Source organism: Lepus europaeus, chromosome 13, assembly GCF_033115175.1.
Source record: "Lepus europaeus isolate LE1 chromosome 13, mLepTim1.pri, whole genome shotgun sequence".
NCBI classification, from domain to species: domain Eukaryota; kingdom Metazoa; phylum Chordata; class Mammalia; order Lagomorpha; family Leporidae; genus Lepus; species Lepus europaeus.
The window spans coordinates 25,870,755-25,896,381 of record NC_084839.1 but is presented as its reverse complement, the minus strand read 5'-3'; the positions used below and the strand labels follow the sequence as shown (position 1 = coordinate 25,896,381).

Below are 25,627 nucleotides of genomic sequence, written 5' to 3'. Positions count from 1 at the left end.
GCGCGCCGCGCGCGCCCCTGCGCGCTCTCCCTCCCCTGGGCGCCCCCACGCCCGTGGAGCGGCGAGGGGGGCGCGCAGCTCCTCCACCCAAAGACCGGACGTCACTTTTCATCTTGTGCCAACTTGTTCTGAAGTGCCACATCAAAAGCTGTACTTTCCAAATGCTTAAGAAAGGTTTTTGCGCATGGGCCCGTCTCCTATCCATTCCGAAGCAGAACACAGAAACACGAGGCCCCGGATTGGGTTGCCTGAGGCTTCCATGCATGGTTGTTGTACACTCCCTTCGCCTCTTCCAAACTGTGCGTGCCCAGCTCCACTGTAGTCCCGCTTAGCTGCTCTCTGTCCCATAGTTGGAGTCCTACATGTTTCCTTCCCCGGGTGATGCGGACGTGAGCCATTGGAGGGGAGAGGGAACAGAAATAAAGGAGTTATTCCGAATGGTTCAGCATGGGGAAAGACATTCTTTACTTGGGAAAGGAAAAACCGTAGGCAGCGGAAGCGCCCCCTGTAGGTGACCTGCCCATGGCGCAGGTCTAACGTCGTTGTGAATAGTCCCGGTCGTGGTAGAGAGAACACATAGGTGTGTTTATACTCCATGCCCAGCGCTGTGGCTCGAAAACATCAGTGTAGATCCAGATTCCAGCATCTTACTAATATACCTCATGCCTTAAGAGAATCCGCCTGCTAAAAGTGAAAAGCTCAGTGTGAGGTTGAATCTCAATTCAGGTAAGGCCTGATCTTAAAACTTGCCACTGATGGTACTAAACTCTATCCATTTCAAAACAAAACTTTGAAGCAGCAGTGCTGAGGCCGGATAGACAGCACAGAACACTCTCTGTTTGTGGGCCTAAGCGGTGGCTCGTCCTAAGCCAGAACCTTGCCAACAGTGTCCGTCCTGGAGCCTACAGAACTGGAGCAACCATCTGAAAGGTCTCTGGGGACCACAGCCCCCAGTGCTCCTCAGGGGAGGCTCAAGTGCAGGCTCCTCCTTCCACCATTCACCTGAGGTTTCGCTCCCTTGATCCTGGGATCCCGCCATGCCCCCCGGGGGGGGGGGGGGGGACAGATCTGCTGAAAACGGTCACAGCATCACTGGTAGGCTATGGCACACACAATGAAGAGGTTTTCCTCTAGGTGGCAATGCAGCAGGAAACCCAGGACAGCATGGAGAGTCCAGGTGGACTGATGCGTCACAGTGGGAGTGCCGAGCTCGGTTTTCCCCGATGAAATGTATTCCACCTAACCAAGTCAGGAATCGGTCAGATTTTACACACGCATGTTTAGGCAATGCTGTTCTGCCGGCACGTTTCCACTTGGTTCTCTCTTTCTGCGTCTCCACTGTTCTCATGGCCCATTTCTTTCCTGGTGGTCGCCGTACCAAGGTGTCTTTCTCTTTAGGAGAAAGCATTTTTAGCGCTCGCGAGGTATTAAGCGTTCCCAAGCAAAAGGGCTGTGTGCACATGCACACGTGTGTGTCGACACGTGTGTGTTTCTGCCCAACTTCTCAGTTCCACCTAGGTCCAGAGCATCGCTTTGAAGGAAGGAGAGCCACTACGTTGTAAGCCGGCTCTAGACAGTGGTTCACTCCTCCGAGGCGGTTGCCTTATCCTAGATTGGAAGTTCTGTGCACCTGCAGATTCCCTGGTACCCTGGGGACTGTGTTGCTTCATGTCCTTGGTGGCCGGTAGTGCTCTCATCAGACACACAAGCAGAAGAAACATCTCTGTTTCTTCAGTGAACTGATCTCTGAATAGCCGTCCCAGTATTGCCCTAGTGACACAAGCACTATTCCAACTCCCAAACCACCAAGGGACTCGAGTCTCCCTGTGGGACGCACTCCCCTAAAAGATGCAGACAGAGGAGCTGTGACGACACTCTCATCTTTGTCACATCGGTAACCAGTTAAGCAGGGAGCATGGAACACGGTTAAATGGCCAACTCTTTATTGTCATTCATAGAGGGAAATCTAACCCCTTTCCATTAAAAAAAAAAAAAAAACACAAAACTACAAATCCATTACATTTTTCAGGTTGTGCCTTACTACCACTAAGATTGGTTTGTCGATATTCTCCAATCGTCTTTACTGGTATCAATTTTCATGTAAATGATAGTCAAATCATAAAAGCCTGTATCCAAGGATAAGTAAATAAACAACTCCACACTGAGATATGATGACCTCAAGGTGTTTTCATTTCAGTCGGCATAGCCCTCAGGGGTCTGTGTATCAAACTCGGCTGATGTCCACTCAACTGCTGCTCCAGCCGTGTGGCTCCAGCAGCTCACATAGATGCTGCGGACTCCAGTGACTTAACCAACTCTGCCAGAAGCTCCTGCCGAGAAGGTGACCACTCACAGGTAAAGTGTGCAGAAGCGCTGTGAATGAAGCCGCGCTACTATGATCATTTCTATCCCATGTCTATAAAAAGCCTATCAAAGGTGCACACGGATTCCACTGGGAAAGCGTCCATTTGTGGGAAACGATCAGTTAACATGTGGCAGCTCACCATCCCAGTGAATCCGAACAGCAGGCATAAGCTTGATTGTTTTAGGAGTATGCTCTACTCAGTAGTTAAAAGGCCGGGTTCCCTGAGCCCCTGCTACCTTGGGTTGTCTGACTTGCTGGTACCTCGATGCGGGGACAACAGCTCTCTTTCCTGTGCTTTCACCCTCTGCCCACGGAGCCCCCATTCACCTCAGTAGCCCGAGGGAAGGTGCGCTGGGTGTGGACATCGGTGCCCAGGCTCAGCTGTGTGTGGCTCCTTTGTCACCCTCTTAGGTCTCCCATGGCCTCATTTTACTTCATCTGTCACTGCCTTAATGACAGTAGCAAAAATCCTCCTGGGACCCTTTCCAGCTCAAAAGAATAAAGACTCTAGCAAAACTAAATTCTAAGTGTTAAAAAGCACCAGAAACAAAAAGCCATTTACTCATTTTTTTTTTTTTTTTTTTTTTTTTTTTTTTACATTTCGTCATCTCCATCCAGTGCTTGGTACACCCTATGGCTGTATTATATAACCACAGATTGACTTCCTGCTGTAAAATGCGGGACCTTCACTTCCAAGTTCACAGGGCACATCACAAAGGAACTGTCATGACTGGGTTATCCTAATGCATTTTCTCCCGCAACAGCAGCATGAAAACTCATAATGAGCTCTGCAGACCTAAAATATGACACCTGTGAATTCAGACTCCTCCAAACATGACGAGATTCATCAAAGTGGGCGCAGTGTGTTGTCAGTCTATTTACACTGATATTTTTCCCAGTTGGTCCCAAGAGGACACACAATTTGACTCCTAGCTTCACTGCAGCAGATGGCTCCCTGTGGCTGTGTGAACATGCAAAACAAAACGTGCATTCCAGTACCCTACAATAGGCGACAATTACTGAGCACAGACAGTAAGGTCTCGACCAGGGTTGGATTTTCGTTCGGTATCTTGAGTAGGTGTTACAGTTTTTAATGCGCTGCTCAAGTACAACCCTATTTTTTAGCTCTAGCTCAGCAACATGAAAACACTGGGAAGGTTTAAGAACAGTTATGTCCCTTGGGACCCATGCTATGGCATAGTGGGTAAAGCCACCACCTGCAGTGCTGCATTGCTGGCATCCCATATGAGCGCTGGTTCGAGTCCCGGTTGCTCCACTTCCAATCCAGCTCTCTGCTATGGCCTGAAAAAGCAGTAGAAGATGGCCCAAGTCCTTGGGCCCTTGAACCCATGTGGGAGACCAGGAAGAAGCTCCTGACTCCTGGCTTTGGATCGGCGCAGCTCCGGCTGTTGCAGCCATCTGGGGAGTGAACCAGCAGATGGAAGACCTCTCTCTCTACCGCTCTGCCTCTGCCTCTCTGTGACTCTGCCTTTCAAATGAATAAATAAATCTTAAAAAAAAAAAAAAAAAAAGAACAGTTACATCCCACTAGTGGAGGGTAAGGGCAGGAAGTTAAATGAACTCCAACCACAAAATTAACGGACAACTTCCCTCTCCCCAGCATTTGGCCAATGGGAAACAAACGGGCTACCCTTCCCACGGCTAGATGGCACCACCGGTCTAAGCCCACTTGGACTGCAAGTACCAACGTTTGACACACCCTCAAGCCTCCCTTCCCTGCACTCTGCAGCGAGTACCACCCACGGGTACCCTCCCCACCGTCGTCACTCACATGGCAGGCTCACGGCAGCCACCGCTAGTGGAAAGCTGGTCTTACTACACTAACCCACACTAAGCCTCGAAGCCTCGGCAAGCAGGGAGTTAACTCTCCCTCCACTACTCGCGTGTATGTTTTAAGAGAGGTCCTTTGCCAACACGGATAAATAGCAGGCTGGCAGGATTTCTGACATCAGCCGGCATGGTTCCGCACTCTTCACTTCCTTGGGAAACAGCAAGCAGCCTGGGCAGGAGCTGAGACCCAGGAATCAGGCTGCAGGTACAGCAGAAGTGGCTCAGGCAAGTTACTGAGACTCTCATGTCCTCACTGTAGAAAATGAAGGCTTTGGTCTCCAAGTCCCCTTCCACCTCGGAAGTGTGTGGCCTGTATGACGTCACCCAGAACGTGACTGGGGTGTATATGGGGGGAGGGGGTGCGGGGGGAGTGTTCCCCTGACCCCGGCTCTTAATTCATTTAGAGCCAAAGCCAATTAATCCAGTGCACATCCCAGTGAGCCAAATTATATGTAATCTGTATGCAGAAGTACACTAGAAAGTTTAGCATCAGTTCAGTTTAACCCTTTCTGTTTGAAAAGCTCCTTAGCGAATCATAAAACCATGGCCATGACCAATGATGGCCTTAACCCAAAGTCGTTCCCACAGCAAAGTGGGATTAGCAAGGGATGGTTTCCTGGCAACAGGACCGGGTCAGGTCCATTCAGCACCCTCGGTGCCTCCACTCAGACCAGGGCAGGCTCACGGCACAGGAGAACCACGAAGCCTCTCTCCCCCACCTCATTCCGGGCGATGTATCTGATGCGCTCTCTCTTGGTTGTCAGTTTGCACCTCTCAGAATCCACTGCCGAAGCAAAGTAGCAAGGCCAAGAACGCGCCCGATGCTGGGGACCAGGAAGTGTCTGTGATTCTGGCCCTCCTCCACAAGTGTGTCCAGGTGCCATTACCAGGGAGAATCCATAGTCTTCTCTACCAATCCCCACAGAACAGGAGACCAGGGAGCTAGCCACTGCCGCTGGCTGGCAATTTGGCGAAGCCTCTTGTGAACATACAGCTTTTCGGCTTATCTAGGAACAGGGAATCCAAAGGACAGCAAATGCAGGCATCCCGCAAAGATAACACTGTGAGAACTGGAGGTGATTTTCCTGCATCTGATAGCTGTGGGGAGGAGTTGATTCTGCATTATTTCTCGGTCCTCAGAAATAAAGTAACTGTACAGACGGAAGCGCTCCCCCCGGCCCCCGCATGTACCAGCGAGCAGCTCGTGCTGTTTCATTAACAAATAAGAAACCAAAGCAGAACACACCCCAGGGTTCCCCTTTGTCACACCTGAGAGCAATTGAGGAAATGACAGTGTTGTTAACGGATGTGTATAATCCATCGGAATTCTTATTGGAAACCCATTTTTATTAGCAGGTTCAATAAAAGTGACCGTAACTTCTCCCTTTGCTCTTTGATGATGCTCTTACCTGGGCATTGCCTACAGTGCAAAACCCACTTCCCCTGCCACCAATCTGAGACATTATGACTATTAAAACTCAATTTAAAATCCACCATACAATGTTTTCCCCAGAGACACTGGATGGTCACCTATACCCTTAGAGTTGGCAGGGGCGGCCAGTGTCGTAACACAGCTGGCTGAGTTTGCAGTGGAATCTCAGAAGTTCTCTTAGAGAAAGAATGAAAAAGGACGTGAGTCTGTGCATATGACTTTAACACAACTCGTTGCCCCGCCAGTCTGATCTGTCACGTGCAAAACAATCATGAGTTCAGTCTTCAGTAGGTGAGCTCTGCTGAGAGCAAACCTAGAAAAGCCTGCTGGGCTGCAGCCGAGAGAACCTAACCTCTGTGAGACTGACACAGGCTGGGGAGGACATGGACACTGGGGAGGACACGGCATTCGGAGGGGTACACTGTCTATGCTCTAGAAACGCCTCCTCCGTCCGGTTCAGGAGGGCGAAGGTAGATTTCTGAGGCTCCCCTGTTTGATTCCTCTCAGCGACTAGGACTAGAAAAACAGCCCTAAGATCAAACTCCTCCTGGCGAGGAGCTGCTGGGGTGTGCGTGCGTGCCAGTGTCTGCGGGAGTAACACGCTCGCGTCTGTGGGTTCACTCAGGATTCCAGGGCTGACTTAAGCCAGATTAAGACACCAGTGATCCTTGGGAACCGGCTGTATTTTTAGCGAACAGCATCACTTAGAACACTTCAAATATCCGTCCCTGGTCCTCTTCAGCGCCGCCCGGCTGTCACGGGATGCTATTTGACAGAGCCGATGCCAAGGCTGGTCACTAGAAGACCCTGTGAAAAAGAGAGAGGAAGCAGGGCTCTCCCGAACCTGCTGGGGAGGGCTGGGGATCCCAGCAGCAGCATTTGCATCAGGCACAAGGAGATGGATCCACGTCAGCAAGGTGTGCCACTGCTCCCTTCTGCCACAGACGCCCTCCCTCCTGGGAAAGGGTCAGCAGCCAAACTCCAGCAGGGAGAACGCTGCCTGCCCGTGCGAAGGCAGCACCTCTCGCCTGTGACGCAATCGCGTCACGCCCGCAAGCTGAGACTTGCCCAGCCTGTACCCAGCCCTCATCAGGAACCAGCGTGGTTTCTCCTGGCCGCTGTGTGACAGCATTTGTAAATAAGGGCCTCTGTGCCCAGGGAGACCGGCAAACTGCTGCTAAAAATAGGTATGCTGGTGCGAGTTTTCTATTAGCCGTTGTATTTGTATTTAAAAATAAATGTAGGGGCCAGTGCTGTGGGTAAAGTTGCCGCCTGCAGTGCCGGCATCCCATATGGGCGCCGGTTTGAGTCCTGGCTGCTCCACTTCCAATCCAGCTCTCTGCTATGGCCTGGGAACGCAGTGGATGATGGCCCAAGTCCTTGGGCCCCTGCACCCACATGGGAGACCCGGAGGAAGCTCCTGGCTCTTGGCTTCAGATCAGCACAGCTCCGGCCATTGCGGCCAACTGGGGAGTAAACCAGCAGATGGAAGTCAGTATCCCTTTCTCTCTGTCTCTCTCTCCTTTCTCTCTCTCTCTCTCTCTCTGTCTGTCTCCCCTCACTCTGTAACTCTTTCAAATAAATAAATAAATCTTAAAAAAAAAAAAAAAACCTACCTTCACTTGTTGAGGACAATGCATGAACCTTTATAGATTCTACAGGGACAGGATGAGACAAATCCAAGCCAGTACTCTGAGGACAAACAAAACGCAAAGCTTAGGCCCCCTGAGTCTCTGAGGAGGGGAGTTGCAGGTGAGATAAATAACAAGATTCCAAAACCAGACAGCTTCCCTTTTTATTAATGCGCAAGTGAACTTTGAATGACACTCAGTAAGCAAAACACAAGTAAAAACACCCAATTTGTATGTAACCTGTAAGCTTAACATGTTGTATGGGTTTAAAAGACACAATTCTTCGACTTCAAAAATAAATCCAGTGTTGGCATGACTGTCTTAGAGTGTTTTATAATTAACAATGAATTATAGACACCCAAGTTCAGCGTGGTAATGGATTTCATGTTAAGATATAAACAGATTTTGGAGAAATAATCTATATAGTAAAATAAGTTTACTTTTTGAATTGCAGTACAATCATTTTCTTCAATCAATAAAAATATTCCTTGATTATAAAGCAGCCTTATTTTGCAAACGTCTTTCAGGAAAATAGCTCTAGCAATATTTTAAATACCATACTTTTTTTTAAAGGCAGCAAAGTGACAGAAGTTAGGTTTAAAATAGTACATTGCAAAATAGTTCAATATTATTTCTAAGCACAAAGCAAGCCCCATTCTAAAGGATACTTTTAATCTTAGGAAGCAAACCGTTCCAGTATTTCTGTAGTAGTTTAAATACTTACAATAAGTGATACCCCTTTACACCTGTAGGACATCAATTTCAATGTGTGCCCACAATACAAATGTTTTCCATTGTTGCCTCAGACGCTTATGAAGCTGTTTGTTAATTTGGGCCACAGAAGGGAAATAAAATCATACAATTCTGCAGCTTTGTAACTAAAACAACTGGAAATACGCAAACTGTAACCATAGCAAACGCAACACCAGCTCTGGGGAGTAAAAGAAAACAAACGAACAAACAAAAACCCACAAGTCGGAAACGTGTAAGTGAGTCACACACTTCTCCTAACACATCTTGACTTGCTCTCTTCGGTTAAACACATTCTCATAATCTTTCACATTCCAGGAGGAAAAGACGGCAAACCGTCCACAAACATGAAAGTGCATTGTGTTTTAAAAGTGCTTTGTGTGTGTGGCGGGGCCGGGGGAGGGGGGGGTGGCATATGTACCCAAAAACAGAAGCTAAGCAGGGATGTGCAAAAAATTCCAATGATGACTAAAATTCATAAACCTTAATCATGGGCCACGTTTCAGCTCATCCCCGTGAGGCAGCCAAGCCACAGGAGCAACATCTGAGAGCCCACGCTTTGCAGAGAGGAGAGGGCACTGAGGCACAGGTCAGGAGACCCAGGGTCCACTCCTGCCCCTGCCGGCCCCCAGACCAGCAGCCCTTCGTGGGAGAGACTGCTGGTTCCACGCGTGGCCCGGGGGTCTGTCCAGCTGCAGAGTGCTGCCATAGCTCCAGAGGAGGCGCTGCCCAAAGGGCAAAGAGCTTCGCCCCAAAATATAAGAAATACACTAGTCATCTAGCCACGCTTCTCTGGCTGTGCCTAGAAGTAACAAAGCACAGGAAGAAAGGGAAACTCCCAAGCTGCTCACAATCATGGCGCCGTGGGAAATCCACTGGGAACAGGCCAGGACAAGCCAAGCCACACAGCCGCTGCTCACCTAAGGACACACTTTCTGGTCAGTCCCGCGGCTCCTCGGAACCGAGAGCTTCCCCAAGGACTTATTTTGACCACGATCCCCAGCGTTCGCGCCCGTGGCTTTTTAAAGAAGTCTCTTGAATGGCTCTAATGGACTGTATGGAGGTCACTACAGCGTACTGTCAAGATTTCAAGAATGGCTACGTAAAGTAAACCATTTGCTGTGGACGCTTTATTGTATGCCGTATATGTGCGCGGTGTGTCTAGGAGCTCACCGAGGGCTCGAGGAGCTTCGTTCAACAGTTTTCACCCACAAGCTTTGAGCCGTTTATGCCCCGGTAGGTCACTCGGCTGGGCCTCACCAGGACGCCGTGGTTCGGCTTGCAGGTGAAGTAGCGCCTGTCACCCACCGCTCCGTCATTCTTGCCCCTGGCGCTTCGGAGCTCCAGGCCGAGCCACATGCCAGAGGCAAAGTCCGTGGGGCCCACGTACCTAACCGTGCACATCTCGTTGGAGCTCGTGAGCAGGACCTGGGACCCCTCATGCAGCCTCACGCTCCCTTCCAGGCCACCCGTGGAGGTGGACGTGCTCCAGCTGCGGCGCAGACCCGTCTTGGACCTGTTCCGGCGGGGGGAGAGAGGAAGAAAAAGGCTCAGGCTGAGGGCCACACAGCACGAGGTCTCACGCTCATCCCCACGGCTGCGCTCGGGAGGCATCATCTTCATCGGCGAAAGGGAACCATTAGATACTTCGCACATGTAAAGGTGGTGTTTGCTGTCGGCTATCGCGGTGCTGTCCTGATATGGATTTAAGATTCCCCTGACAATTTATAAGGATGTATGTGTTGCAATGCACACACGTGCTTCCAGTAAAATAACACTGACAGAACATGGCGGCGAGGGACCAGTGTTGTGGCACAATGGGTTACCCTGGCATCCCATATCACAGCGCCAGTTCAAGCCCCAGCTACTCTGCTTCTGATCCAGCTCCCTGCTAATGTGCAAAGCAAGGGGAGATGGCCCAAGTGCTTGGGCCCCTGCCACCAATATGGAGGACCTGGATACAGTTCCAGGCTCCTGGCTTTAGGCCTGGCCCAGCCCCAGCTGTTGTGGCCACCTGGGGAGTGAACCAGCAGATGGAAGATCTCTTTCTGTGTCTTTCCCTCTCTCCCTCTCTCCCTGTTAAATAAACACATCTTTTTTAAAATAATAGGAGTGGGGTGTCTGGTGTGGCGGTCGAGACGCTGCTGCCTGGGCGAGCCTGGGCGAGCCTGGGCTTGAGTCCCAGTTCCCCTCCCAACCCCAGCTTCCCACTGATGTGCACCCTGGGAGGCAGCAGACCACACTGAGTCCCAGGGACCTGGCTTTGCCTGGCCCAGCCCTGGCTGCTGCAAGCATTTGGGGAGTCTCTGCCATGCAAATAAAAAATATTTCAGGGAAGAATACACAATCCTATTTTACTGCTGCCAGTTTTATCAAATAAAGTAGAAGGAAGAGAAGCTAGCGTTTTGGCTGTGGTGAATTAAAGCTACCTGTTAATCATTTTTAAAATATTTATATAAAAATATTAATGTACAACTGTGGATAAGTCCTCTCTCTCTCTCTCTCTCTCTCTCTCTCTCTCTCTCTCACGCTCACAGCATTTCAAATAAAAAATCTTTTAAAAAAAAAATAGTAGTGCAAGACTTCCACTGACACTAATGCTACAAGAACTTTAAAGGGACACAGAAACTTTATATTATGAAGTAAAACTTCAAGGCAGAAGGAAAGTCTAGACATTGAGCTAGAGATGCTGTAACAGTTAATTATGTGGGAGAAAGAATAATGATTACCAGCCACATGTATTAAAGTAAACTCCACGTAGATTAGTTAGTGAAGAAATGGGGGAGGACATGAAAGAACCAGAAGAAAATAAAGACGGGTATGCACCTGATCACACACTCCTGGGGAACAGGGAAGGAAGGAATGTGGGGATGAGTAAGAACGGGAAAAACAAAGACACTCGCTAAAAAGTTTGTATCTATTAAATTACAACCGTGGCTCTTTCTCACTTAATATTATGACATAAAAGTACTTCCAGGGTGGGTGCTGTGGCACAGCACGTTTAGCCGCCTCTCGGGTTGCCCACATCCCATATTGGAGTGCTTGGTCCGAGTGCCAGCTACTCTGCTTTCAATCAAGCTTCCTGCTAGTGCGCACCCTGGAAGGTAGCAGATGACGGCTCAAGCACTTGAGTTCCTGTCCCTCACCCCAACCCCCCACCCCCGGGGTGACCTGGATGGAGTCCTGGGCTCCTGGCCTCAGCCTGCCCTAGCCCCAGCTGAGGTCTTCAGGATTTGGGGAGAGAGCCTGCAGATGGAAGATTCATTCTCTCTGTCTCCCCTTCTCCCTGTGAGCCGCTCTGCCATTCAAGTTTGTTTTAAGCTTCCATTTTACATTACAGTCTTTGAAAACACAGCAGAAAGTCTTCACGAGGAAAGCTGCTCAGAGAACACGGCAATGGGCTCAGGACGTGCCCGAGTGGAAGCACAGAAGAGTAGATGAGTCTACCGCTCAAACACCCTGACCCACGCACGCAAGAAACCGGAAACGCGAACACCAGAGGTGCTCACGGTGACCATCTCACCTGATGACGGGAGTGCGCACCTTCACCTGCATTTAGTTTTTCTTCATTATTAAAATATATATTACACAATCGTTTTTCAGGATGAATGTGGTTAAGGAAGAAATGAGTACTAAATGAATTCAATATCTACCCCAAAAATTAATAATTTAAGGGCAGGCATTTGGTGCATCCAAGACACCTGTATCCCATATTGGGGTTCCTGGGTTTGAATCCTGGCTGTGTTCTGAATTCCAGCTTCCTGCTAACGCAGACCCTGGGAAGGCAGCAAGTGACAGCTCAGGTGCTTGGGTCCCTGCCACCCACATGGGAAACCTGCTTTGGGTTTCTGGCTCCTGGTTTCTACCTGGCCCAGCCCTACCCATCGCAGCTATTCGGGGAATGAACCAGAAGAACCTCTCTCTCTCTGCCTCTCAGACAAAATTACTTTATAAAATTTTACTTTAAAAGATTAGTGGTTTAAGTAAACATTCTAGTTAAGAATGATCTGATTCAGGGCTGGCACTGTGGCGCAGTGGGTTAAAGCCCTGGCCTGAAGCGCCGGCATCCCATATGGGCACCGGTTCTAGTCCTGGCTGCTCCTCTTCCAATCCAGCTCTCTGCTATGGCCTGGGAAAGCAGTGGAGGATGGCCCAAGTCCTTGGGCCCCTGCACCCACGTGGGAGACCTGGAGGAAGCTCCTGGCTCCTGATCGGCGCAGCTCCAGCCATTGTATCCATCTGGGGAGTGAACCATCAGATGAAAGACCTCTCTCTCTGTCTCTCTCTCTACCTCTCCTCTCTCTGTGTAAGTCTGACTTTCAAGTAAATAAATAAATCTTTATAAAAAACAAAGAATGATATGATTCAAGTTATGTTACAACTCAAAAGCCCAGAAAACGGAGAAAGTTGCTGTATGAGCGACATCTGTTCACGCATCCATGTCTTAGCCACCTAGGAAATGGCAGGAGTGGGCTGGGCCCTGGGAACCTGCACATCACAGTGAGTATGATGTGGTAAATACTGCAATAAAGTGTATACGGTGCGGGAAAGCCATTGCAGTGTGGAAATGACCCTCGAGCTAACCCAAGGGATCAGCACACGGGAGTTGCAGACACAGGTCCTCTTGGGAGCAAAGGGCATTTATTACTTATTGTTTTGAAAGACACAGAGAGAGGCTGGCACTGTGGTATAGCGGGTAAAGCCGCCACTTGCAGTGCTGGCATCCCATATGGGCGCCGGTTCGAATTCCAGCTGCTCCACTTCTGATCCAGCTCCCTGCTATGGCCTGGGAAAGCAGTAGAAGATGGCCCAACTTCTTGAGCTCCTGCACCGGATGTGGGAAACCCAGAAGAAGCTCCAGGTTCCTGGCGCAGCTCCAACCATTGTGGCTATCTGGGGAGTGAAGCAGCAGATGGAAGACCTCTCTCTCTCTCTCTCTCTCTCTCTCTCTGTGCCTCTCCTTCTCTCTTTGTGTAACTCTGATTTTCAAATAAAGAAAGAAATCTAAGAAAGAAAGAGAGAGACAGACAGACAGACAGACACCGAGAGTCTGGAGACGCGCAGCCACGTGTGAGTCTCCTGACACAAGGCTAAGGCTGGAGAAACACAGCAGCCGCTCACACAGGCCTTTCTGTGCGTGCCCACGCACGGACACTGCATCCTGTGTTGGGGGAAACTGAAAATCTTTTAGCACAGGCAGAAAACCACCAGGTGACCTGAAACAACGGAACCTGTGCAAACCACACTGCCGGAGTTCTGCCTGAAGACAGCCAATGGGAGCCCACCAAATGTGCCCACGGCACAGGTTCCACAGATGGGCCCAGGGGAGACTCGGGCTGTCGTGGGGGAAGCTGTGCTAAGCTCCTTACGATGGGGCCAGAGGCAGCCCCCAGGTCAGCCAGGCAGGGAGGGTGGGCTCCTTGCTCCCGTCGGCTCTCGGTCACAGCTGGGTAGAAACCTCAAGTTCATTTTCTTCATTGCTCCCATTCCGGGTATTAGACGGAGACCAAGCTGGAAGACGGAGCGATCACTGCCTGTCTTTCTGAATGAAATGCACGTGTCACCACCATCCCCATGCCTGACCTGGAAAAACAGATCCTGTTCTACAACAGTGCCACAGCAGGTGGCTGCCACCCTTCCCGGCGCTTACACACTCACGCAAGCCAGTGTGGCCCCTGCCCTGGGTCCTTCCGGTTTCTCACCCAAGACTTTCCACGCCCTTCTGGAAGTCTGTTTCCATATAAACAAGCCAGGTGTGTCTCAGCACCCTGTCTCTCCTCACGTTCTCCAGCACACCCTGCTCCTGGACCACGCCACCAGCCCTGCCCCCAGGCACACAGCGGCCCAGGCACTGCACTCTCTCTGCAACCCCTGAGTTCAGGCCTGCTTTCCCAGCACCCGCCAGCACCTCAAAGTCTGATCTTTTCAAAAAAAAACAGCAATCGCCAAGTATTTCGCTTGTGTATTCTGTAAGTAAAGCTAAATCAGCAGTGTAAAACATGGATTACATATTCGTGATAAAAGTCCATTTCTTTTAAGCAGGGCCTGCCTGCGTGGGTCCCTCAAGTATCAGTAAGATTCCTGTCTCGCCGGGCGTGGCCACACCTACTGTGTCACTCCCAGGGCCGGCTCTCACTCCTTCCCTGGCTGTCTGGGTCCTGTTCTTCCACTCTCCGACAGCGCCACACTGAGCCTGACCCCTGTATTTCCTGGTGGTCTCTGCTTGGTGACTTCCTCCAGTCTGCCTAAGGCTTCATGATGTTGGAGCATAAAGTGACTGCCCTCGAACTCTTTCAGCTCCGCAAGCAAGGAGACCGATTTCAAAATGCTCAAAATTGGTGATGATTTGGAGGAAGAAAAATGGAAAAAAAAAAACAAACCACAAAAACAAAACCTCAGCCAGCTCTGTAAACGGCACCTCGTGGGCTCTCAGGACAAGTCGGAGCGCTCAGGGGTCTCTCCGCCCGTGCACAGCGCTGTGCGGATTCCCTGCGCCCGTGCTCAGCGGAGCACCAAGCGCAGTGCTGGGCTCCCGCTGCCGAGACAAGCACCTGCCCGGCCCTCCTTCCCAGGGCCTTGGGCACAGCCTAACTGGCAGGACTTCTACAAAGGAATCACCTCTTCGCTCACTCGGTCTCGGAGAGCCTCGCACTCCTCCAAAGGGACAATAGCTTCGGGAACTTTCTGAGAACTGTTAGCGGCAGTGAAACCCATATGGAGAAATAAATGCAAGTGAGAAACAGAAAAGGGCATTCTCTCTACAAAGACATTTTTTGAAAAGCGTTTTGAGCAGCATATTCAACAAGGGGATGCGGGAACCCAATCAAAATAACTGCCTATGGGGCCTGCATTGTGGACAGCAGGTAAAGCTGCCACTTGCAACACCAGCATCCCATACAGCACTGATTCAAGCCCCAGCTGCTCCACTTCCCACCCAGCTTCCTGCTAATGTGCCTGGGAAAGCAGCAGAAGATGGCCCAAGTCTTTGGGCCCTGCACTCACATGGGAAACCCAGAAGCTCCTGGCTCCCAGCTTCGGATCGGCCCAGCTCTGGCCGTTGAGGCCATTTGGGGAGAGAGCCAGCAAATGGAAGACCTCTCTCTGTCTCTGGCTCTCCCTCTCTCTGTAACTCTGCCTCTCAAATAAATCTTACCAAAAAAATCTCTAAATAAGAATTTTAAATCAACCCACCCTACTCAAATAAAAACACAAAAATGTGAATCCCTCCAACTTTTATTAACAGTACTAACCTCTTTGAAGAGAGGTTATGCAGCGTACTGTTTCTCGCCACTGATGACATTTTTAATTGAGCTTGCAAAGGAGGGAGAAAAAAACTCAGGGCACCCAGCCACGCCTTCCCTCTTAAGTGCTAAGATTCTACCAAGCGGTGCATAAGATACAAAACTCCACTGCTCTTCCTTCACAGAGTCCCCGGCACGTTCATCGTGAACGGTGTTTTTCTAGATCTTCTTCATACTCACTTGGCAAAAGCATTTCTTCTGCTGATCTCTTTCTGGGAAGAAGCGGAAGTTGTGCTGAAGCTTCTCCTGAAACCTGAATGGGGAAGTGAAGAGCAGAGGAGGGAGTCAATCACACACTTCCAGTCCTCGCTACACGCTCTCTTCCGCCGCTTCTGTTACAAACGTCTACTGTAGCAAACAAAGCAAACGTAAATAAATCCAGAATACAGGGGCCAGCGCTGTGGCGTGGCGGGTTAAGCTCATACAGGTCTGAGTCCCAGCTGTTCCATTTCTGATCCAGCTCCCTGCTAATGCACCCGGGAAGGCAGTGGAGGATGGCCCAAGGGCTTGGGTCCCTGCAGCCACATGGGAGACCTGGAAGACGTTCCTGGCTTTGGCCTGGCCCAGCCCTGGCTATTGTAGCCATCTGGGGAGTGATTCAGTGGATGGAGGATCTCTCTCTCTCTCTCTCTCTTTCTCTGCTTCTCCTTCTCTGTATCTCTGCCTTTCAAATAAATAAATAAGTAAATAAATAAATCTTTAAATATATATGTGTGTATATATATTCAGAATATGATCGGAGTTTAGAATTCACTAATTGTTATCTTTATTTTCCTGCTCAAACCATGCACATATAAAAGTAAGGTAAGATTGTGACCTTTCCTCTGGAGGTTTTTATTACAAGATTACTTAAAAAAAACACAAGAATTACTCATTGATAAGACTGACGCTTTTTACTATCAATGTTATCATCTGGATAGTCATAATAAAAAGAAAATGGTTCAAAATCTTATTATTAAAGATATTCTATTTATAAACATTGAAAAGTGCTTCAGACCTTTTGACCATCAGTACCTCCAAATAACAGAGTAAAAAAAAAAAAACACTAAGTCTTCATAAAGACATAAAAAATATGCTCTCAAAAGGAACAGGATTTCCAGTTCTGGTCGTTCTGTCAAATCAGATGTGCTGAATCAACCTCTTGACTAAAGCAACTCTAGTTTAAAACAACTGTAATTTTTTTTATAAATGTTTTCATCTACTTGAAAGAGCAACTAAGAGACAGACAGAGAGAGAGAGAGAGAGAAAGAGAGAGAGAGATCTTCCATCCGCTGGCTCACTCCCCAAATGCCCACAATGGCCAGGGCTGGACCAGGCCAAAGCTGGAAGCCCAGAGCTCCATCTGGGTCTCTCACATAGGTGCAGGGGTCCAAGCACTTGGGCCACCCTCCACTGCTGTCCCAGGCCATTAGCAGGGAGCTGGACCGGAAGTGGCGCAGCCGGGCCTCTACCTGCGCTCTGTATGGATGCAGGTGTTCCAGGCAGCAGCTTACCCCGTGGTGCCATCGCACCTGTCCCATAATTTATTGTTAAAATATAGTCGCTCTCACAAAAAGGGGAACTACAAGAGGTTACCAATCACCCCAAGAATCCACCACCTTGTCCCACAAGGATCTCCACAGACTCCCAGAGAACAGGGGCTCCCACCTAACTGGCTGCAAGGAGATGTGGAAGGAGACGGCCTGGAAGTGGCCGAACGAGGATTCTCCTGGCCAAAAGGAGGAGCCTGCACAGCCCACGCTCAGGGCGAGGTCCACCCAGAGCGGAAGGGGACGCTGTTGGGGGGGACAGGGCAACGCGGCCTGTGTGACCGCCCTGCTCTGGGAAGGCAGCATTTTACCCTCACAGCATCTGTGCCCAGGAGTCACCCTCATCTTGTCCCCGGGCACAGGAAGACACGGCAGGGGTTACAAGGTAAAGCAGTCCCCGGGAACAGCACCTGCAAGCACCTGGCAGAACTAAACTGAATCTTCCCCAAGGCTGCAACCCAGGATTTGAAGAGGAAACGACCCAGGACCTATCCGAGTAAAACAAGCACCTCGCAAGTTACGAAACTCACAAGGAAGGAGGCACCACCACGCAGGCTCAACAAAAATCAGACTCACAGAAGCGAGCTGCTCAGCCATTTAACACAGGATTTCAAACGGTGAAAGACATCAGGGGAAAACTTGAAAACCCGGGGACGGTATAAGCACCGTGAGTGACCACCATGCAGATCTGCACAGGGCTAGGTAAAGCGCCAGGCTCGAGAGAGCTGGAGAGAGAACCAGGAAACCTGCAGGCCGAGCGGACGGTGCCCAGGGACAGCGGTGAGGGGCCCAGCCGTGCAAGGGAAAGCGAGAGCAGCCAGCCGAGCCAAGGAGCTGAAGGCAGAGTGTCACAGAGCCCACCATACACACCAGTCCCCGATCCCCCGGGGACCCCGGACCGCAGCCACACAGGGGCATCTCCACCCAGACAAGAAAGGAAGCGGCGCCTTCGCCTGAAACCTTAGGCTCAGGAAGGGACGAAGGACGCGGAGGGGGTTTGCCACCCACAGCCTCCCTCCAGACACCAGAAAGGCTGAGCACGGGTAAGAAGGAAACAGCCGGCCGAGTGCAGGTCCTGGGGATCTGTGAGTAAACACGTGAGGGGCCCACCCTGCAGAGGCGAGCACAGAGGCCGGCGCCTCAGCCTCCAAGAACTTTCTGGTAAAAGCTAGCGACTTTAGGCTTTTCTAAGCATGCAATTTAAGTAATTTCAAAACAGCAATTTAAGACGTGTATTCACAGAGCGTGTCTTCCACACAAACAGAGGGGGCAAGTCGAATGGAAAAAAGAGAGGATCTAAGGAGAGAACTAGGGGTCGGCGTTGTGGCGAAGCGGGTAACACCACTGCCTGCAACAGCAGCATCCCACAGGGGCGCCAGTGCACATCCCGGCTGCTCCGCTTCTGATCCAGTTCCCTGCTAACGGCCCGGGAAAAGCAGCAGAAGGTGGCCCACGTGCTTGGGGCCCTGCACCCACATGAGAGACCCAGAAGAAGCTCCTGGCTCCTGGCTTTGGATAAGCCCAGCTACAACCATTGTGGCCCTTTGGGAATGAACCAGCGGATGGAAGATTCTCTGTCTCTCCACCCAACTACTCTTGTAACTGCCTTTCAAATAAGTAAATAAATCCTTAAAAAACAACAAAAAAGTTATGCCACCAAGTATGTAAATATATAGTTACAAATCTCACAATACACATACAAAATATCTGAGGAAACCTGCAAACTTCTGATGAAAGAGATAAAAAAAGAAATAGTCACCCCTTAGCTGCAAGGGATGCGTTCCTGATGGCTGCCTGAAACGAGGACAGCACCCAACCATACCCCTACTTGTCTGTTCTGATCATGCACACTGTGATACATTTTCACCTTTCCACTTACAGGAGGCACTCAGCAACTTCTCTTTGGTGCATCTGAGTTGTCAGCATCACTACTCTGTGCTTTGGGGCCATTGCTAAGTAAAATAAGGGTTACTTGACCACAAGCAATACGACGACAGCCGACCTAATAACCCAGACAGCTCCTGGAGACAAACACGCATATGCGGTGTGGAAATGCTGGGAACGGGATGATTTCATCCCTCAAGAGATGGAGCAGGACCACGAGCTAATTCATCATACTACTCAGGACAGCAGGCGATCTAAAACCTATGAATTATTTCTGGAATTTTCCATTTAATATTTTTTGGACCCACAGCTCACTGCAGACAATTGAAATTAAAAAAAAAAAAAAAAACAGAAATGGGGGGGAGTACTGTAAATAAATGGAGAGACAGTCCAAGTTCATTAACGGAGAGACTCAGTGTGAACATGTCAGTTCCTCCCCAGCTCGACCTGTACATCCCGGGCAATCCCAATCAAACTCCCAGCTGGTTATTTTGCGGATATCAACAAACAGTAGAGCACACATGGAAAGGAAACAGGCCTAGAATATCCAGTGCCATGGCAAAGGAGAGGCTCTAAGTCGGAGGCTGGACGTTACTCAACTGGAAGAGCTACGGAAGAACCACAATGATCCAGACACTGGGATGCTGGCAAAGCAACAAGCAGAACAGAGCCCCAAAAGAGACCCACAGATACGGTTGACTGACCTCTGATGAAGGAGCAAAGGTAGTTCAACAGGGCAAGGGTGGTCCTTCCAACAGGGAACAACCAAACACGCACATTCAAACAACACAGACCTTCCATCTTTCACAAAAAGTAACTCAAAACAGAACACAGACCTGCTTGTAAAGTACAAAATTACACAACTCCTAGAAGATAACCTGGGGGCCAAAACTCAGGGTGACCTTGGGGTTGGAAATGTTTTTTAGATACAACACCAACAGCATGATCCATGAAAGAAAAACACTGATTAACGTGGGACTTCATTAAAATTAAAAACTGGTCTGTGAAAGGCACTGTGAAGAGAACAAAAAGACAAGTCACAGACTGAGAAAAAAAAAATGTTTTCAAAACATGAATCTGGGAGCTGGCGCTTTTTGGCGTAGTAGTTTAACCTCTGCCTGGAGTGCTGGCATCCCATATGGACACTGGTTCGAGTCCCAGTTGCTCCATTTCCATTCCAGCTCCCTGCCAACAGCCTGGGAAAGCAGTGGAAGATGGCCCCAGTGCTTGGGCCCTCACACCTGCATGGGAGACCTGGAAGAAACTCCTGGCTCCTGATGGACCCAGCTCCAGACGTTGTGGCCATCTGGGGAGTGAACCAGTGGATAGAAGATATCTCTCTCCCTCCCTCCCTCTCTCTGTAACTCTGCTTCTCAAATAAATAAATAAATCTTAAAAAAAAAAAAAAACCACATACCTGAAAAGGTCTGGGAATCAAATATATTAAGAACTCAATAATAAGAAAGCAACAAGTACAATATTAAAATGAGTAAAACACAAAACACACCAGGGGACAGGACAGAAATAGAACTCATCAATCAAACCCCTCCAGACCTGACATCATCCAGCTCCAGCTCCAAAACCATCAGGAGCAAGGAGCTCCCAGACCCCGGCAGGGACTTCCCCAACCTGCATGCATGCTCCCTCAGAGCAGCCCAGTGTGACTGCACGTGACCATCCCTGGTTGGTGGAGGTGGGCAAGACCACCATAGAAAGAACCTCACTGGCACCTTGGCGGAACACCAAGCCAGTGCAAACCAAAGTGCCACGTGCAAAGGGGAAACCACCACTCCCCTCCACCTGATGGAGTCTGGGGCTCCTGGCTTCAGCCTGGCCCAGCCCCGACTGTCCGCAGGCATGTGGGAGTGAACTAGCAATCTTTCTCTCTCTCTCTCTCTCTCTCAAGTAGATTAAAATAAACAATTTTTTTGAAAAAATTCACAGATCGCAAATAAACACAAGAAAGGTGCTCCACATCTGTTATGAGCTGAATTGTGTCCCCACAAAAGTCACACACTGAAGTCCTAACCCCTCAGAATGTGACTGTGTTTGGAAACAGGGTCTCCAGAGAGGTCACTAAGGGAGGTCATATGAGTGGCCAATCCAATGGGACTGTAAGAGGAGACTGGGACAAAGACACACACAGTGGGAAAGACCCACGAAGACAACAGAGGGGGCTGCAACCTGCAGGCCAAGGACAGGGCCTGTGGAACTGCAAGACAGTAACTTTCTATTGCTTCAACTCCCCAGACTTAGCAAATGAACACAGCATCATACATCATCACCAAGGAGGTCCTAATTAGAACAGTACCCTATCAGAATATTGGAAATCCATGGGTCATAAAGTTAACCTCAACAAATATCTAAGGACAGGCATTATGGAAATCAGTCTTTCACGGATGGCCATCCACATGGCAATGAAAATGAGAGCCTTACAGGACATGAAATTACCTCCAGGTAAACAGACACACGGCAAACTCAAGAACAGAAACCTTTCTGAAAGCAATACAGGAAGATATCCTTATGATTCCTATTTTAGGAGAAGATTTCTTAAGATAAACAATACCAAATCTGGTTTGCTATTCTGACTACATAAAACTTGTGTTCATCGACAGATACCCACAAAAATCAGGGGAGGTGGAACAAGTGACAAACTGAGCAAGATATCTTAACACACACATAAAGACAAGCCACCCAAAAGAGAAATAGGCAAGAAACTTGAACAGGCACTTCATACAAGAGGAAAGGTACAGAGCCCATGGGCACCAAGAGATATCATTTAAGTCAAACAGGACTAGCTTTGAGGTGTACTCTGTAGATGGGAATGTGCATTGCAAGGGGCTGGTGTTACAGGAAGGGGAAGAGGTGCACATCCCACTGCAGAAACGGCTGCACTTGGGTGCACTAGTAGAGTCAGTAATAGGAAAAAATGGGATAGGATGCAAAGAACCATTAACTGTACACAAATCATGTTCAATGGAATGCTAAATAAGAACTAAACATATATTATTTATGGGTGTATATATATGGGTGACAAAAATATAAAGACAAGGAATAATTAATATAAAACTCAAAACTCATAATCTTTGAATTAGGTGTATGAAGAGGGAGGCAGATGATGGCGAGTGGGGATCAGGGCTTTCCATGGCACAGTAAGTTATACTCTTCAGATGAGGCAGGTGACAGGTGTTTGCTCTGTAAGTCCTCAAACTATACAAATACTTCAGAAAATTGATACTATGGAAACTATGCACGGATTTCAATTTTTTTGCATCAAAATAAATGTTATCTTTAATTCATTTTTCCCACTTGCTTTCTTACATACCCAAGTCTACTCTTTGATACACACACATGCTCCATAATAAAAAATTTTTTCAGTAAGTGGAAAGCAAAGGAATAATTATTAAAAAAGCAAAATTGTGTGATCTTACCAGGATAAGAATGATTCTGTTTATTTGAAGAAATTTCTGAAAGAGTATCCAGGGAATCAGTTATTCTGTGAATAAAACAAACAAAGTGCACCTCATTAGACACAGCTGGTCTTCAGACCTAAGACTGGCTCTCAGCTAAGCTTTTCACAACTGTTATTTGTCATTCATTCAACATTTACTTAGCACCTATGAGCCAGGCATGAGCTTTAGTCTAGCATGGGAGATAGGTAATAATCAAATAAAAGAATTACTCACTATCTAAGGAGCACTAGCATGGAAAAATTCAACTTAAAGTGAATTCACTTTAAATAGGGACCTGGGGTGGGTCTCTTACAGCAGTAGAACTGCTTGGAACACCTGTACCCGTATCAGAGTGCTGGCTTAGAGTCCCTGTCCCTCCATTTCCCACCTGGCTTCCTACTGATGCACACTCCGGGAGCCAGCATGTGGCGGCTCCAGTATTTGGATCCCTGACACCAACGTGGGGAACCCAGCTGGAATTTTGGGCTCCCAAATTTGTCCTGGTCCAGCCCTGGTTGCTGTAGGCATTTGAGGAGTGAAGCAGCTGATGGAAGAGTTATGCCTGTGTCTGTGTCTCTGTCTCTTGTCTGTCTGTCTCTCTCTCTGTGTCCTTCAAAGTGAAAAATAAATTTAAAAAGTAAAAGGGATCTTAACTTCAAGGTATGGAGTTAAAAATTATGAAAATAGGGGCCAGCACCGTGGCTCACTTGGTTAATCCTCCGCCTGCGGTGCCAGCATCCCATATGGGCGCCGGGTTCTAGTCCCGGCTGCTCCTCTTCCAGTCCAGCTCTCTGCTGTGGCCCGGGAGGGCAGTGGAGGATGGCCCAAGTGCTTGGGCCCCTGCACCTGCATGGGAGACTGGGAGGAAGCACCCAGCTCCCGGCTTCGGATCGACACAGCGCCGGCCGTGGCGGCCATTTGGGGAGTGAACCAATGGAAGGAAGACCTTTCTCTCTGTCTCTCTCTCACTGTCTATAACTCTACCTGTCAAATAAATAAATTTTAAAAATTATGAAAATAAGCTTGTTTATATTACATTCAGTAAATATTAGGCTAAAGTTGTAAAACTATCATTAATTCTTAGGTCGGGAACAGTGTTTTTTGGTTGTGTAATGTGTGACTTTTCTGATAAAGCTGCACAGTTCATACAATCCAACGTCCCTTACTCGACACAGTCACAAAGGCCCCGTTCCTGATGGGTTTCTCTTTATTTTTTGATACTCAAATCATTACTTTTAAAAAGCTAATTCTGACAGCCTCATTTTCTTGCACCTGTTTACTGACCTAAATCTGCAAGGCCTTCGTCTGTCAATCACTTCATTACCAGCAAGGAATCCTGCAGCTCCTGCAACACTTGCTGTTTCATCTCCCGAATCCTATGCCTCATTTCCCATGGTGTGCAACACACAGCAATCAATGACAGACTGATGGACACAGGCAATACGGCTCGGTGAACAGGACAGAGAGGCGAATGAAGTGGTGACGGACAGCTAAGGGGAACTAGATTCTAGATGTGATCAGCTCATGAGTAATAAGTACCTGGCGGTGAGAACTCAGCAAACAAATACGATGCCAATAACCCGCACAGGCACAGGCATGTGAGATTAGGTTCGATTTCACCACTGAGTTGTCTTGGAGTTTGCTACAGAAACACTGATCGACTTATACACTAACTGCAGAAATTAGCTAAGTGGAAACGAAGTGGCAGCAGGCAGGTCTGCAAAGCCATCCAAGCAGAGTGATACCGTATGCAAAGATGGGAGGTGACATTTTCAAAACAGGAAGAGAGGGGCAGGTGCTGTGGTGTATCTGGTAAAGCCTTCACCTACAGTGCCGGCATCCCATATGGGTGCTCTGCTTCCTATCCGGCTCTCAGCTGTGCCTGGGAAAGCAGTGGAAAATGGCCCAAGTGCTTGGGCCCTGCACCTACATAGGAGGCCCAGAGGAAGCTCCTGGTTCCTGGCTCCTGGCTTCAGACTGGTGCAGCTCCAGCTGTTGCAGCCAGCTAGGAAGTGAACCAGCAGATGAAAGACCTCTGGATAGATAGATAGATCTGCCTCTGCCTTTCTGTAACTCTGCCTTTCAAATAAATGGATAAGTCTTAAAAAAAAAAAAAAAAAAAAAAAAAACGGAAAGAGGGCCAGGGAGGCCAGCTCCAGTCCCGAGGCCATGCGAGCTGGGGTTGGGACAGGTCGCCACCTGGTTCAAGTGGTCCACAAGTCACCCTGAGCACAAAATTCCCCATGTGAAGAACAGCGGGTCTGCAGAGAGCTCCAAGCTGGTTTAGATCAGGAACGCCTCCGAATCAGGGACTACGTCTGTTTTACAGAATGCCTAGCACAGCACAAAGCGCTAAAAGACACTTAATAGTATTTATGGTGGTGAATGAGACAATCAAAGGAAGACAGGAAGACAGCTGGATGGAGGCAGCAGTTCATTCACACAGAGCCCTGGTTCTTTTAAGAAGAGGGGGCTGCTTTGAAACACACCACCTTACAGAAGACCAAACCGAAGGCAAGCAGGAAAACAAAGCACAAGCCCCATGCTCCATCCACAAAGCGAGGAAAACACAGAAGCTGTAAGGAAGTGGCTGCACCCTGGTAAGCAGAGGGAACAGCCATAGCAGCGTGAAAAGCAATGAACCCAGGAATCAGATGTGATCAATATTCACTGTGCCTGGCCGGTGCCACGGCTCACTAGGCTAATCCTCCGCCTGCAGCACCGGCACCCCAGGTTCTAGTCCCAGTTGGGGCGCTGGTTCTGTCCCAGTCGCTCCTCTTCCAGTCCAGCTCTCTGCTATGGCCCTGGAAGTCAGTGGAGGATGGCCCAGGTCCTTGGGCCCTACACCCGCATGGGAGACCAGGAGGAAGCACCTGGCTCCTGGCTTCGGATCGGTGCAGTGCGCAGGCCGTAGCGGCCATTTGGGGGATGAACCAATGGAAAAAGGAAGACCTTTCTCTCTGTCTCTCTCTCTCTAACTCTGCTTGTCACTGTGCCTAAAATATGCTGAACCGTGTCCCCGGGGTAACCAAACATGAGAAGTCCCAGTCCTTGGGACTCGGAGACAGACAACACTCTAAGAGATGCCAGCATGGGGCTGGCATTGTGGCATAGAAGGTAAAGCCGCTGGCTGCGACACTGGCATCCCATACAGGTGCCAGTTCGAGTCCTGGCTGCTCCACTTCTGATCCAGCTCCCTGCTAATGCACCTGGGAAAGCAGTGGAAGATGCCCCGAGTGTTTGGACCCCTGCACCCACGTGGGAGACCTGGAACAAGCTTCTGGCTTCAGCCTTGCTCTGCCCAAGTTGGTGCAGCCACCTGGGAAGTGAACCAGTGGATGGAAGATCTCTCTCTCTCTCTCTCTCTCTCTTTGTAACTCTGCCTTTCAAGTAAATAAATAAATCTAAAAGAGACAGAGACGGCAGCAGTGG

At 49.1% G+C, this 25,627-nt stretch overlaps 1 protein-coding gene across 7 annotated transcripts in view; it reads right to left on the bottom strand.

Annotated features, from left to right (window-relative positions):
- Positions 1–1,941: 1,941 nt before the first annotated feature.
- Positions 1,942–25,627, bottom strand: part of CLIP4 (CAP-Gly domain containing linker protein family member 4) — a 76,295-nt gene continuing 52,609 nt past the window's right edge. For 4 of the 7 annotated variants that reach the window (XM_062209190.1, XM_062209193.1, XM_062209191.1 and 1 more), the window contains 3 exons: positions 22,175–22,239; positions 15,511–15,583; positions 7,427–9,545 (listed from right to left, as the gene is read on the bottom strand). In XM_062209190.1, the coding sequence (XP_062065174.1) occupies positions 9,224–9,545; positions 15,511–15,583; positions 22,175–22,239 (460 nt within the window). In that variant the 3' untranslated portion in view covers positions 7,427–9,223. Of the gene's footprint in view, positions 6,456–7,095; positions 7,115–7,264; positions 7,341–7,426; positions 9,546–15,510; positions 15,584–22,174; positions 22,240–25,627 lie in introns of those variants that run through there. The other 3 variants (XM_062209194.1, XM_062209195.1, XM_062209196.1) reach the window with 3 other exon arrangements.